Raw genomic sequence first — 14,975 nt, 5'->3', positions numbered from 1 at the left:
ACTAAGATAAAGAAAGAAACAAAAAATGAGAGATCACGTGATCTCACTACTGCATACATTCGAATGCGATAAGAGAATGAAAGAGAAAAAGAAATGAAAAATTAAAGAATTTAGTTTTAATTAGGCATAAATGAAAGAGAAATGATTTGGGGAAACGAGAGAATTTTAATTATTAAAAGAAAAAATAAGGCTTAACGAAGGTAAAATACAAAATGGCTGACGCTGTTTTTAATCCAACTTAACGTAACCAAAGTTATGAATATCCCTAAATGAGGTGCTATGCATAATGCTTTTAATTTTAATTTTTAAATTTATTTCACAAAACATTTATTTTTCTTGTTATTAAGTAAAACGTTCCTTTGAGAACAGTTTTCTACTATTTTAAGATAAAAGCAAAACATATAAAAGCGTTAAAAAACAGCAAAACGAAAGGATTTTTAAATAAATGTTCTACTATAGTTCAACAATTTCACTCGACAAATGGTATTTAACTTTATTTTATATTTATTCTTGGAAGTTTAACTTTGGTTTGTTATTTTGACTAGGCTTGAGTAACCTTTGAAAGTTTGGGATATTATTAATAATAATTCCTCGGTGATTAAACTGCTGAGTAAGTGTTGGTTCAGCAGTAGTTTAAACCATTTTAGTGCCTTACTTACAGGCGCTAAAGCATGGAGCAGTGGCGATTAAACCTACGACCCCAAGTAGTGAAGCAAGTGTTTCTACGAATATACTATGTTCTAATCAGCAGTGTATAGGCAGCTGTACAGTGTTGTCATTGCGATAAAAATTGCAAAGCCCAGAACAAAAATTTGTTGTAGTTAATACAAAATTTGACTAACATTTACACAATTTCATTTACCTTAAAAATAAGCCCAGCGTTTAATAACTAAGCAACCTTTAAACCTTGTGGCATAAAAAAACAGGTGATAATTATAATTCAACACATGCAAGGCCTTATTTAAGTTCGTAGAAAATAAGCGCTGACGAATACTGCATTCCCAAGCGGCCATTTTTTCTCGTCAAGGTAGACTTGCTTTTTCATTATAAGTTCAATCCGGCAATTACCCTTAAGGCGTAAAAATGCGGCGATGCTTTGTCAGTTGGGAATAAAAATACAACTGTGCTATAACAGGTTTGAATTCAAGTGCCTTTTATAGAGTTTCTTACCTTTTTGTGCAGTTTACTAAACTTCGTTTAGTAAGGTCGACCTGTAGACACATTTAAGCGTTTAGTGCTTTATTGTAGGTTAGTCTTAGTTCACTGAACCGTTGTTAATGACGCATTGTACTAAGTATTATTCACAAAAAATGATCGTGTTTGGAGAAATTACTTAAAAGTAAAATTGTGCTTTTTACAGTTAGAAAGTTAGACAGACAGAACGGCTAGTAAACAGTAACTTTTTGAACAGAACTGTTGTTTTTTTAAAGCATATTGTAATTATATTTTTACTTAAACATATTTTATATTTAGATATTATAAGCTTTTTGGTTTATTATTTAGTATGTTTAACATTTTGCATTTCCTTCAATAAGAAATACAAATGAAAAAGTGGTCATTAACAAAAGAGGCTAGCAAAATGGGGATTAGGTAAGTTAAAAAATTGTTTTTTTTTATGATTAGTTTTTTTAATTAACTAAATGACTATACTGTTTGTTGTTATTACTGCGTTTTTATCATAGCTTAAGCCCTAAGGACATGTTGTTGGCGAAATTCGGTTTGTTTTGTGTATAAAATACGCGTGTCTGTATCGTTAAAAGAATGTTAATATTTTATATTAGAATATGTGTTTTTACCTATTTGTTATTTAAATACACTAAAGAATAGATAATGTTTAAATGCAAACTATAGCTTTAAAGTTTTTGTAGTAAATAAGGTTGGGTTAAAGAACATAGTGAATGCAATGCTTTTACGACATGTGTGTTTTTGTATTTGATTTCAACTGCTTTCATGTTGTAGCACTTTTAAGTTCCTTGAGCCAAAAGTCCAATCAACAAATTAATAATTAAGCACAATCAACAGGCTAATACTATTGCAAAAAAGGAGCGTGGTGTAATAGTCAAAGCTTTTATATCGCTGTCTAAATGCTATATGAGGGCCTGGGTTACTATATGAGGGCCTGGGTTCAATCCCCACTGCTCTCATGCTGTAGCGCCCGTGAGTAAGGCACCATAAACAGTATGAAATTACGAGCATTTATTATCTATATGAATTTAAAACTGCTAAAGCAACTGAAGACTGAGTTAGGGGTATTAATGTTACTTTATGTTTAGGATGTGAAATACGTAACAGTTAGACTGTGAAATTAGTTTTTTTTACATAGAAGACAAATTATAGATTTAAAACTTATTTTTAAATTTAGTAAAAAAGCACCAATGGAGTTATCCCAACTACGAGACCACGACCAACGTAATACTAACAACAACGGGAATATATCAAACAATAATCAATCTATTAGACGTACAGATTCACCATTACCTGCCGTCCCTTTGCCAGAGAAAAAACTAACTCTAGGCCGTAGAAATCGGCTTTTAAACGACTCAAGGTCAAATTTAAGTGCGTCCTGTGATAATTTATTGAATGCCTTCTTTAATGGGTCACCGTCAAAATGTAGCCAGCATGAAGGTATAGGGAACGACCCGAACAGTATATTAAGAGCAAATTCTTTGGACTTTGACTGCCTGGATCGAATGAACGAACCCCTTATACCAACTACAGGTAAATATTATTATTTTTAAGGCATTTTAGTTACTAGAGACGTCTAATAAAAATACACAATATAACAAAATAATAAAAATGAAAAAATTTAGTTATTACATTTTTACACATGGTTTTTTTACATGACATAGTTATTACATTTTTACAGATGGTTTTTTTAACATGACATAGTTATTACATTTTACACATGGTTTTTAACATGACATAGTTATTACATTTTTACACATGGTTTTCAACATGACATAGGTACTACATTTTTACACATGGTTTTAACATGACATAGTTATTACATTTTTGCACATGGTTTTTAACATGACATAGTTACTACATTTTTACACATGGTTTTTAACATAACATAGTTTTTACATTTTTACACATGGTTGAAAACATGACAAAGTTATTACATTTTTACACATGGTTTTTAACATGTTATATTTATTACATTTTTACACATAATTAAAAACATGCCATAGTTATTACATTAATACATATGGTTTTAAAGCAATTTAAAACATGGCAACTTAATCTAATTTATTTTTTGTTTTATAACTTTAATTATTCTTTATAAACATAACCCTAAAAAAACAATGTTTTAGATAATCCACCACCAAAACCGTTCGTCAGGGGAGTCCCCCATTATAGCACTAACACTATGCGATCCATTCAACCAATTCACGATTACGAAGAATTGCCTGATCACGAAAAACGGGTAATTCGTATGCTTTGTATTTTGACAATTAGGTTTTTTAGTTAAAGGGTATTCCAGAAATCTGGTCATGTGATTGAATACATAATGTCACGTGGTTATATTTAAGTATGCGCTGAATTTCAAAAATTTTATGTTTTTTTTTTAACAAACGGTATTTTGTTACATATTTTATATGATTTTTTTATTCGACAATTGATAATTAATAGAAAATATTAAATAATTATAAAAATAGTACATTTTTCTCACAAAACATTTTATATTACGCTAACTTATTATTAATTTTTTGGTTAAAATTGCAGCTGGGTTTGATGTCTATATTAAATGCATTTGACAATATGATTAAGGGATCTATATTATTTAATCTTATTTTATATTGGAATTTTAATACCAAACTATTTTATTATATTACAAAGCCAATAAAAATGAGCTTACAATTAATTTAACGTCATGCAGTTCAATGTTGCTTGTTTTTTTTAGTCTTTTACTAAGGCTTGTTTTGTATTTAATATACAGTAAATGCTATAGTAATATTGTTGAATTAGTAGTATAGAATAAGTATAATATAGATAAGAAAATTATAGTTTAAATATATGCTTAAAATTTAAAAAATTTTAAATGTAAATGTGTTTAAATTATTGCAATTTTTAATTTAAAATAAATTAAAAATCATATTAAAAAAACGCTTAAAAAGTTTATATTTATGTATAGTTACTATGCATTTTTAGGCTAATAAAACATAACTAAGATTTACTTTTTAAATTTTTTTTTTTTTGTTAAACCTAATTTTTTATTTTTCAAATTTAGGATCAAATTTTGTTATTATCTCGTGATCAGTCAGGCAAGGAATATATAAGTTCACCAATGTCGCAACTACCAGGGATACAGGATAATGAAGCATCTACCGCTTTCGATTCAAGCTGTCATAGGTAAGTAAAAAATTCTTTTCAAAAAAATAATTTCAAACTAATTTTTTTTATTTATGTTTTAGAGAACGACAAAACCCCATGTACTTAGGCATGCGAGCGGTTAGTCCGTTACCCGATCTCGAGATAGGGAAATCACCGCGCCAGAACAACGCCAAGGTGCATACGTCACTGGGAAAGCAGTGCGCATGCGCGATGTTAGCTTGTCTTATCGTGGCGCTGATAATAAGCGTGTTGTCGGTCGTCTTGGTGGCGCTGTTTTATCTGGGAGTTTTAACGCCAGTAGATTTTGAAAAAGGTAAAAAAAAATATTTGGGGTATTTTTAAAGTAGGGTATTTAGTTTTCTAATTAATTCACAAAAATTTGTTTTTTATTTTGGTTTTAATTATTGTTTTACAAACTAACTACAAATAGGATCTGAGTCAAAAACTGAAGAAATTTCAGTTTTGTTGTCGTCACTTCAAAATCATATCAACCAATCGGAAGAGCGCATTCTCAAGCAAAACATGACAGTAAGTACTTACCATTTAAAATTTAAAAAATTAAATTTTTATACTGAAACTTCTTTTTTTTTGTTAGATATCCATTCTTGAGAACAAATTAACAAAACTGTCGAAAAACAAATTAAATTCGGAACAAGAAATAATTGACGTCATCACCTCTTTAAATTCTACGCAAGTCGAATCAATTTTTGGAATTTTAAAAAGTAAAAAATAACAAAAATCAAAAAATTAAATTTTTAGATAAATGAATTAAAATTTTCTTCTATCTTTTATGACGTAATAATGTTTAATTGTTAGGTAAATCAAGGCCCGATTGCCGCCACGAAACCTACTCGATAGGGAGTTCCCCCTTGCAGAAAGTAAGCGATAGTGGAGAATACTACGCCGACAAGGTAATATTATATTTAAATTTAAAAGTCATTTTTAACTAAATTGTGCATTAAATCCGATATTTGGGGACGTTTGTAACTGTTGCCCATAGTCTTGAGTTGTTTTTAGTAGTTCTGGGCATTTTTACTTTGCTAGTTTGGTTTATAACTTAACGAACGGATCAAATGCTTGACTAAATAATGCTAGGAAAATTTGGAAGCAGTGGGGATTAAACCCAGAACTTCGAGTCCAAAAATTTTTTTAGCGCTTTTGATTTAATATTTAGACTTAATTGGACAAATTATGTATAAAAAAGCAGTTTTCTTTTTAAACCAAGATAAATAAATTCTTTTTTAAGTATTTGAATTGTTTTAAAGCATTTTATTAGGGAACAAAAGTGCGACAAAGCAACTTTATGTACAGTGCATACAAAATATATATCGTGCCAGCATCATAAACAACACAATATAGCAAGAAAAAAACAAAAATTTAATTTAAAAACGCAATAAAAAATAAGTGAAAATTATCAACAATATATATGCAAACATTAAAAATAAAATAAAAATACGAAATTAAAACAATTTATTTTTTTGGGGGATTTAGTAATAAATATATGTATGAACTTTATCAGCGTTTCCATTCAAAAATTAAATATTTTTTAGGGTTTCCAAATAACAGGTGCCAGCTGTTCCAGTACAACGGGTTATACGGCATCACTTGAAACCCGATCACAAAACAACGACAACACTGCAATAACATACAAGTGTAACTGCGTGCAAATACCCGGCTCCGCTGCGCCAACTACCGGGCGTGTAGAATGCCGAATAGATTACTGGCAATGCCCAGTTTCGAGCGCCTGATTGTCATTTTGGCGATCTTTGATTGTTTTTGAATAAATAATGAGGTAGATATTGGTTGGGGCACAAGCCGAAGTAATTAAACATTATGTTTGCACCAAAATATAGGAAAAAAAATACACCATTTTTAAGGGGAAATTTCACAATATAATATTGTAAATGGTCTTTTTTGGGAGTAACTTACTAGTTATGAAGACAAAAACTGGTTGTATAATTGCCAGATATGGTTAATTAAAAAAAATGGTTATTAAAGAAACATGCTGGTTTTAAAATTGCCAGATATAGTTAACTTGAAAAATATGGTTATTCTACGAACGCACTGGTTTCAAAAAATTGCCAGATCTGGTTAGTTTAGAACTTCATTCTGGTTTTCAAAAAGGAACCATTGTCGACCATTAAACCTTTTTGCAAGTGTTATCATCAACTGTTAAGAAATGTCCGGACACCAGAGCTTTTACTTCTTGTTGATTAGAGGACGACTTTCTGTCGGGCAAAATGGGAGAAGCCAGTCTTGAGATACAAGTGCGCTCGTTGTTAGTGGGCGCTGTTGTCGTTTCCCGCGTTTTTTTTTGAATCTGACGAAAAAAATGGATAATAAAAAAATTCGTCAGCAAATGCAAATTTTTTTCGTCAAATCATAAAAAAAACTTAACAGTTATATATATGACATTTTTTTCTGTTTTAATAACTAATTTTACGTAAACTGTTAATTTTTTGTTAATAAATTACATTTTTGAGTTCTATTTGAAAATTTTACCATTTGTTTTATAAAAAAAAAATTAAAATTTTTTTTTGGGAAAGCACCTTTTGCTTTTTTAGGCATGTAAGCCTCCTATTAAACCAGTTTTACAATTCTAAACCAATTTTATTACCTTTAAACATTATTTAGCAATTATTTAACAATTATTAACTCAACTATTTTAACCTGCTCAAATTTTAAGAGGCTAAAAGAGATTTTTTGCGAAAAAGGTTTTTTCCTTACCTTCTGTTTTTTCCTTTTTCTCGACCTTAAAAGCGAGAGCAACGAATCAAAATCACAGCGATCCGTTGCAATTGTTTTACGTAGACTCCTCCTAAAACCTGGCGCGGCAAAGGTATATATGATAGGGTTAACACAGGCATGGAAGTAAGACATACAATAACCTGTCAGTTCTAATGCTGCCATCATTACCGCGTACTCAAAACCTTCGTAATTTTTGGATACCTAAAATTAAAAAAAAATTAATAAAGGGAAATTTATGTATTTCTCAAAAAATACTTGTTAAATTTAGGTTTCACATAAGTATTAAATAATTTTTTTTGTATTTGTATATTATTGATGTATAAGGTTGACTTTACAACCTTAACATAGAGTAACAATTAGTAATATTTTGGTTTATATTTTTTTGATAATTAAACTGATTATTGGTTTTTGGCTTAGCAGAAGTTCATACCATTTACAAAGTCTAACTAAGGGGTACTACAGCATAAAAGCAGTGAGGTTCGAACCAGAGACCTCATGTAGTAACCAAAAAAATATTTTACCCACTAACACGTCGCCGATTAAAACCGAAAATATACAAAAACTGCTACAAGATATCGCCAGGTGGCAGTGAAGAGCTACTATACGCGTAAACCATTTATTAATCTGTTTAAAATTTCTGATAATTAACAAAACACAAACGTCTTATCACACCATGTAACATTAAACACGATTATTTACAAAATAATCTGCTAAACAATTTTTATTAATATCACCTTGCGTTAGGTATATACATATATATATATATATATAAATATTTGCATCTCCATCTCTAGTCAGATGTAATTTATTACGTAAAATAATTCAGGCTTAAACATGTGCATGCGTGCGTTAATTACAAACTATTCATGTTTAAATGTTTAATGAACTATAAATACGAAAGCACGGTAGCAGAAAGTTTTAAAATATGCCCTGATATTTGCCTATGTATATTTTTTAGTACTTTTTTACCATTAATGTGAAAAAAAAAAGTTTCCCGACCTAGACATAGAGTAACATTAGTTGACCCAACCCAGTCCTAAGTTGCCTTTGAAAAGTTAAATATTATCAGATTATAGATTATATTTGCTCAAAAATTAAGCTTCTGATTAGGTGCTGGCTCAACAAGAATGTTTATAGCACCTTACTTAAAGGCGCTACAGCATGAGAGCAGTGGAGATATAACCCAAGACCTCATGTAGTAAAGTTAAGTGTAAACGAGGTTAAATTTAATTTCGAACTTCATTTATTTAAAATTTGTTTTTAAAAACGACCTTTTTACATCAAAATTCATAAATTTAAAAAAGAAATAAACATTTAAATGTTAACTTATTTTGCTATTTTCAGTGTGCTGTAGGTATAAATTTTTATCTTATCTCGTATCTAAATCTAAGCAAATCTTTCCGAAAAAACATTTAAGATATTCTCCCAAACTGAAACAATTAAAGTCATTTGTGCCAAAACTGCAAGGCCATACCGCGTTTTGACAACTTAAACCTTTCCAAACCACATAAGGTAAATTAAAACAACCTAAAATGCTACGATAATTATCATACCAATATTAGTATTGAAAAATTAAATTTTAAAACTAAAAGAATACAAAAAATCTATTGTAAAACAATTTTCCAATCGATTTTTGTTTTCTAAATTTTTTTTCTATTTTTTTTTATTTTTTACTTACTATCATCATTTTTCCTAAATGGTGAGGAAACCAGCATATTAGGAATGCTACGATAAGACACAACACCATGATGGTCGTTCTAGTAAATTCGGCCTGCTCGCTTTTACCACCATTACTATCACTATAAAAAAAAAAAAAAAATAAGAAAAAAATTTTAAAAAAAATTTCAATATTTTAGTTTAAATTTTACTTTAAAAATTTAAAGAGTAAAATTTATCAAATAAATATTAAATTATGCACAGACCAATTTGTTACCAAAAACTGACATATTTTGACCTACTTATATTACAATATTTTACACAATCATTATCTTATTATAATATAACTAACATATCAATTTACATCATAACAACATCATTATTCTGAACTTGAAAAAATAAAAAAAATATTTCTCAAAATTTGTCTGTTATTAGTAAACATATGACGTCATATTTTTATAGTATGACGTTTCGATAAAAAAAATTTCATGGAAAGCTTATGATGTCATTGTTTAGAAAAACTTGCGTAAACATCGGCAGCTGATCGATAGAATTTCGAATTAAGGAATTAACCTTTTTTGCGATTCATCTGACCTTTAGTTATTTCAGATACGGTCGTAAATATTATTAAGATTTTAAACTACCGAACGCATGATAAACAAATAAAAAAGATTAGAAAAAATTATTTATTTATTTATTTTTAGGGGGTTACCCTATTTTAATGGGCTTTTTTACCGAATCGCATTTTACCGTAAATCATCTGCCCGAAAATGCCAATTTTACCGACAATGAGAGTTTTTTTTATAACCCCGATTTACCTCAACCCTCCTTTGGGAAAACCCTTTTAATTTCCTAAAAAATGGCTTAAATTTTGGTAAAATGTTGTATTTAAAATTTTAGTTTTCGGGAATATACGGCGATGACGTCGTGCGTCACGTGACTCGCGAGCGTAAGGATTTTCCCTATTTACAACATTTACCTTCAAATCCCGATATCTCAAAAACTACTTGACCAATTTTTAAAATAATAGTATCCTCGTGCAAGTTGGAAAAATTTCAACATAATTAAAAAAAAACTATGCGACCGAACCATCTCTTTAAGTATTGGTAAATAAATTAAATTAAGAAATTTTTACCATTTCGATCTTGCTTTATTGCGCATGTAACAAAATATTTCTCGGCCTACGAAAAAGTAGAAAATTGTAACGAGCAGGAATGGTATCACATATGTGACCACGAGTACTGCCACGGCGTATGCCTCTTTTGAAGTGGCATCTTGCCATACACATCCAACAGCAACGTCTGTAAAAATAAAATTTCTAGATTAGTTTTTTAAACTATTTTTTTACATAGATGTTTTATTTTTGATATGGGAAAGGGCGACTATACGACCTAATCATAGAGTAACATCAGTTACCTCGACCCAGTCTCAAGTTGATATGCCATTTTGTGATATTATTGATTAAAATTAATTAGGCTGCTTATTAAGTGTTGGCTCAGCAGGAGTTAATTCCGTTACCGCCTAACTCAAGGGCACTACAGCATGAGAGCAGTAAGGATCGAACCCATGACCACAAATAGTGAAGCCAAGTGTTCTAACCATAATACTCCAAGCCGTTAGTCAAATTATATATAGAAATTAAAAAGTTTTTTAAGTAGTGCTTTTTTGGAGTACTTCCTCAAAGGGCAATTGTCTAAAAGTGTTTTTCTAAAAACTATACTCGAAAAATAACAACAAAAAAATTTACGGAAATTCTGTATGACAAATTAAGAAACCTCGTCAAACATTACCTCTCTATTAAATATTAATGTTGAGGGATAAATATAAATCAGTCAGCAGCATTTTATTTTCGGTATATGTAAAAATATCTCAAAAAAAAATAAAGTGTAAAAGAAAAATTAAATTTGTTTGTCTACACCTTATTATATTATAGCGTGTTAGAGAAGGATTTTAAAATAAATTTTTTTTTTGAAATTGAAATAAATATTTAGAAAAAATGTCTGTTAAAAAAATATTATTGGTTAATATATTTCTCTATAGTCACATTTTTGTATTCCTTTTTTTGACATTTTTCTATAAATTAAACAAAATATTTTATGTAATGTCAATCTTATTAAAAAATGTTAATATACAAAACATTATACCACAAAATTGTATAACATTTTGCAATCTATGATGTGGTATCATACCATAGGTTCTTACTATTTCAAAATAGCTTTATAATTGGATTTATCTGTACCCATTTAAGCCAATTAAAACCCGCGAAATCGTTGTAATAAGATCACCCTTGAGAATAGAGTTTAGCCTTTAAAGCAGATACAAAATGCCGTGTGGTAATGTAGGTAATATCCGAGGTCAAGTCGAAATATTTGTTAATGGTTAAACATAAAATGTAAATAAATATGGCTTTTGTGAAATAAAATAACCAAATTTTTAAAACTAAACAATAAATTTTTTGTGACAGCCAACTAACTGATTGTTTTTAGTATATTTAAAAAAGTTGCCAAAAAGCCTTTACCAGGTATCGAACCCATCACCCTTGGCACAAAAAAAACATAAAAAAACTTTTTAAAATATTGCAAGTACATTCCTAAAAAATACCTAAACAATTTAAGAAAAAAAGTTTAAAAATGTATTTAACTTACTTTCCATAGCTGTTCCGTTGTTGAAACTCTCCACCCGAAAATGCACTGCAGTTGGGGTCGAAAGACCAGCAGCAAATACCCAGACAGCCACCACTACCCCAAACCCAGCCTTTCTAGTGGACAGAAAACTTCTTTGGAACCGAAATGGAATCATCAAAGCCATGAATCTCATCCACGCTAACGCACACATTGTGAAGATGCTCACTGACATGGTGGCTATGTTGAAGTAATGTAAAGCGGGACATAGGAAACTGCCAAAAATCCAACCTGGATATGAATAAGCCAGCGCCTGCCCAAACAAAAATTCAAATTAATTTGGGACGACTTTTAATAATTCAAAAAATATATTTTTAATATGTTAGACCCAATAAAAAAATTAATAAAAGAACAATAATCAGTTTTAAAGATTTTTTTTAAGATTTTTTTGAGACTTTTGGTTGTTATTTACAAATAAGTTAGTCTCTATACCTTTTCGTAGTAAAAAGTTATGAATTATTAAAGTAAATTGCGGCCAAGTTATCAAATTAAATTTAAACAAAAAGTTCTGTCCGAATTAAATACAATTTATAAATTTAAAAATCGTATTTAAAAGGGGCTCAAAAATGTGTAAAATATTTATATTAAATACATAATAATATTTTTTTTTAACTTTAATGATATATAAACACAAGTTTACAATAAATATTTCACATTTGAAGTAAACCAAATTCCGCTTAATTTTGTTTGGTAATGTAGTACACTAGTTTTGGTATCAGATTACAAACCTAAAGGTTTCGGGTTCGAACCGCATTAAAACCACATTATTCGCCCTTAAGCCCGGCGTTTACAGATAGCTTAAACACTCAATACACTATAAAGTCTTTAAGATACTATAGATAAACAAATTACCTGATAAGGACCACTTGTTATTAAATAGACTATATCAGCGACTGCCAGATTCAATACAAGCATGCTGTGTACTGGATGCTTGATGACGCGCTGCGTTGTCAGAGTGATGTAAATAACTAACGCGTTGCCGATGAGGCCTGTGACCAAGATAATGCAAATTGTGAGGGAACAAATGTAGGGGGAGACTCTGGAAAACGTTTCAAAATTTTCAAACATTTCTTGTGCTGAAAAATAAAATAAAATATTGTGTTAAAACCGAGGTTTTGTAAAGTAGGTGTCATCACGGGAGTTTATAAGTTCGAATTCTGCTGTTTTTTTATATATATAATGTGGGAAGATCGTCCTAACGACCTAAACATAGAGTAACATCAGTTACCCCAACCCAGTCTTAAATTTCCTTAACAATTTGGAATTTTATATAGATTATGGTTGCTCCATTATTTGCTGCTGATTAAGTGCTGGCAGAAGTTCTTACCGTTTATAGCGCCTTACTTAAGGTCCCAAGCTATTGAAGCCAACTTGTGACTGGGCCGGGGTAACAAATGTAACTTTATTTTTAGATTGTAAATTTTAACATTTTAACATTAAAAATAAATCAACTTTACGTAACAGTAACAATTTAAAAGATATTGTTCCAAAATACAATACAAAAAATTACAAAATTAGTTTTAAGGTTTTAAACTTATAATTTTTTATTTTATCACACAAAGAATATTTTTTTAGCTTTACGAATACAATCAAATAATCTAAATAGCAATAAATCAATTTTCAATGCTTTATACAAAAGCAGATCGAGTATAAATTAAACATTATAAATAATTCAAGATTTTGTCGGCCGATTTACAGATAACAGAATATTACAACTTGAGGTTAAATTTATACAAGCTTTTCAGATATTTAAAAATAAAGAATGAAATATTCATTAATATCTTATTAAAATAAATATTTATAATTTTTTTTGCTGTATTGACGTTCTTTAAATAACAAATTTTTAGTGTAATTTACTAATTGCACAACAATAATTAGTCTTAATAAGATTATTTGGTATAAAAATAACCAATTAAAATTAAGGTATTACTCTAACCACCTTCTGTTTTTTTCTCTTAAGCAAAATACGTCAAATGAAAAGAACTCATTAAAAATGATGTATTTTAGGAACAGATTCGCCTTGGTCTTAACAAAGCATCGCCTGATAATTAAACTAATTTAAAATTCATGGAAATTTTGCAATTTTAATAGGGAGGCCTCTGTTGTTAAGGATTTATTTCTAGCTATTGTAAATAGGTTTTTGTTTACTATATTTTTTATATTAACATATATGTGATTTTAAAGTGTCTATTTAAAGGTTAATTTACCATAAAAAAACATCTAAAAGGTAAGAATTATTATCGAGTTAAAATCAAAAAAAAAAAATTAAAAAATTTTAAAACAAGTATAATTTATAATTAATATATTCCGATTTTAATAAAACAAAAATATGTTAAAATATAATATCGCTTTAAAAATTAAAAAATAATTGCTTAATATTTTAAAAATTGTAAGTATCCCAAAAAAATACCGCAAAATGTTGGTATTTATTAAGTAAAATAGAAGAAATGTAAAACTAAACCATTATAATACCCTTGGGAATTGTAAAGCGAAGTCAAAATAAGTATTTGATTAAGTTATCAAAGTAATAAAACAATTTAAAAGACTTTTAAAGTTAAGTTTATTTGTTTCCGTTTCTAAAACGGGCTTAATGTAAATAATATATGAGTTAAGGCAACATTTGGAGCGTTCGTTTTTACGCTAAAAAATAAAAAAGTCGCTTTTTGGAAAGAAAATAATTTTGCTACATAAAAAACAGTCAAAAATTATTTAAAAAAAAATAAATTAAAATAAAATTTTAATATAATGTTTTTTTTTAATTTAAACCATTGTTGTAAATATATGGATTTTCAGGTGTGATTGGACTTTTAAAATAATAACTACAATCGTATTATTAGCTTATTACCATATTGTATTACAACGTTATTGATACGATAGCAGTTTAACACCACATATGTTATGATATTACAAAAAATCGAAATTTTAACAAAACTATTTTAAAATGTATATAGAGATTTATAGTTAATATACAACGAAAAATTAATATTTTAAAAATTGTAAAATTTATTATAGAACTAAAAAAACGCAAAAAAATTTTATATCTTAAAAAAAATTTAAAATTTAAATTGATTTTAAATTAAATCCTAATAATAAATTTCTATTACCTTTTTTATCAAACAGAGGCCCGGTGTCATTCAAAAAAATATCCATTTTCAATATTTCGAAAATTTTAAAATATGTTAATATAACTATCTAAAAAAAATCAAACATTAGTTTTTATAACACATGTACTACATACAGTACAGATAGGAACACACAATAAATTTAACTGTTAAAAACATTACAAATTTTTCTCGAAAAATGTGTAAAAAAATTTGTTTCTTGACTGCTTTACTTAAATTAATTCTGAGAAAATTACCTTAGTAAAACTATATCGACAGTGTAATATATAAAAAACCTGCACACAACGTATTTTATTTAATTTCTATTGATTAAAATGTCTTTTTACATAGTTAAACAATTAGGATAACACGCGACCTGCAGTATAAAATGTCAGGCTAATGGAAAATCTAAAATACAGGCTTAAATAATCTTAAAATTTTGTTTTTTTTGACG

The 14,975-nt window shown here is 28.6% G+C and overlaps 2 protein-coding genes across 2 annotated transcripts; one reads left to right on the top strand and one right to left on the bottom strand.

Moving 5' to 3' along the window:
• Window positions 1–1,471: 1,471 nt before the first annotated feature.
• On the top strand, window positions 1,472–6,823 carry LOC145752143 (uncharacterized). Its single transcript, XM_082568361.1, has 9 exons — window positions 1,472–1,590; window positions 2,363–2,718; window positions 3,315–3,427; window positions 4,232–4,353; window positions 4,416–4,648; window positions 4,766–4,863; window positions 4,931–5,057; window positions 5,152–5,246; window positions 5,886–6,823. Exons 1-9 carry the CDS (start codon window positions 1,544–1,546, stop codon window positions 6,081–6,083), a joined length of 1,389 nt encoding a protein of 462 aa, XP_082424487.1. The 5' UTR covers window positions 1,472–1,543; the 3' UTR covers window positions 6,084–6,823.
• Window positions 5,596–14,603, bottom strand: LOC145752144 (galanin receptor type 1-like). Its single transcript, XM_082568362.1, has 7 exons — window positions 14,525–14,603; window positions 12,273–12,496; window positions 11,385–11,673; window positions 9,875–10,040; window positions 8,762–8,882; window positions 7,063–7,284; window positions 5,596–6,655 (listed from the first exon to the last, which is right to left on the bottom strand). Exons 1-7 carry the CDS (start codon window positions 14,568–14,570, stop codon window positions 6,476–6,478), a joined length of 1,248 nt encoding a protein of 415 aa, XP_082424488.1. The 5' UTR covers window positions 14,571–14,603; the 3' UTR covers window positions 5,596–6,475.
• Window positions 14,604–14,975: the final 372 nt, after the last annotated feature.

The sequence above is a fragment of the Corella eumyota genome, chromosome 5, assembly GCF_963082875.1.
Source record: "Corella eumyota chromosome 5, kaCorEumy4.1, whole genome shotgun sequence".
NCBI lineage: Eukaryota > Metazoa > Chordata > Ascidiacea > Phlebobranchia > Corellidae > Corella > Corella eumyota.
Note: the sequence above shows the minus strand (reverse complement) of the source record. Positions and strands in the feature narration are given on the sequence as shown.

Bases quoted from the DNA above. Each gene is read 5' to 3' on its own strand.
- LOC145752143 (XM_082568361.1), top strand. From the start codon at position 1,544: ATGAAAAAGTGGTCATTAACAAAAGAGGCTAGCAAAATGGGGATTAG. The intron at 1,591-2,362 runs GTAAGTTAAAAA...TTTTAAATTTAG, and splicing joins GCTAGCAAAATGGGGATTAG to TAAAAAAGCACCAATGGAGT. The intron at 3,428-4,231 runs GTAATTCGTATG...TTTCAAATTTAG, and splicing joins TGCCTGATCACGAAAAACGG to GATCAAATTTTGTTATTATC.
- LOC145752144 (XM_082568362.1), bottom strand. From the start codon at position 14,570: ATGGATATTTTTTTGAATGACACCGGGCCTCTGTTTGATAAAAAAG. The intron at 8,883-9,874 runs GTAAAAATTTCT...TTTTTTTTATAG, and splicing joins AATAAAGCAAGATCGAAATG to TGATAGTAATGGTGGTAAAA. The intron at 6,656-7,062 runs GTAAGGAAAAAA...TTTTTTCGTCAG, and splicing joins GAAAAAGGAAAAAACAGAAG to ATTCAAAAAAAAACGCGGGA.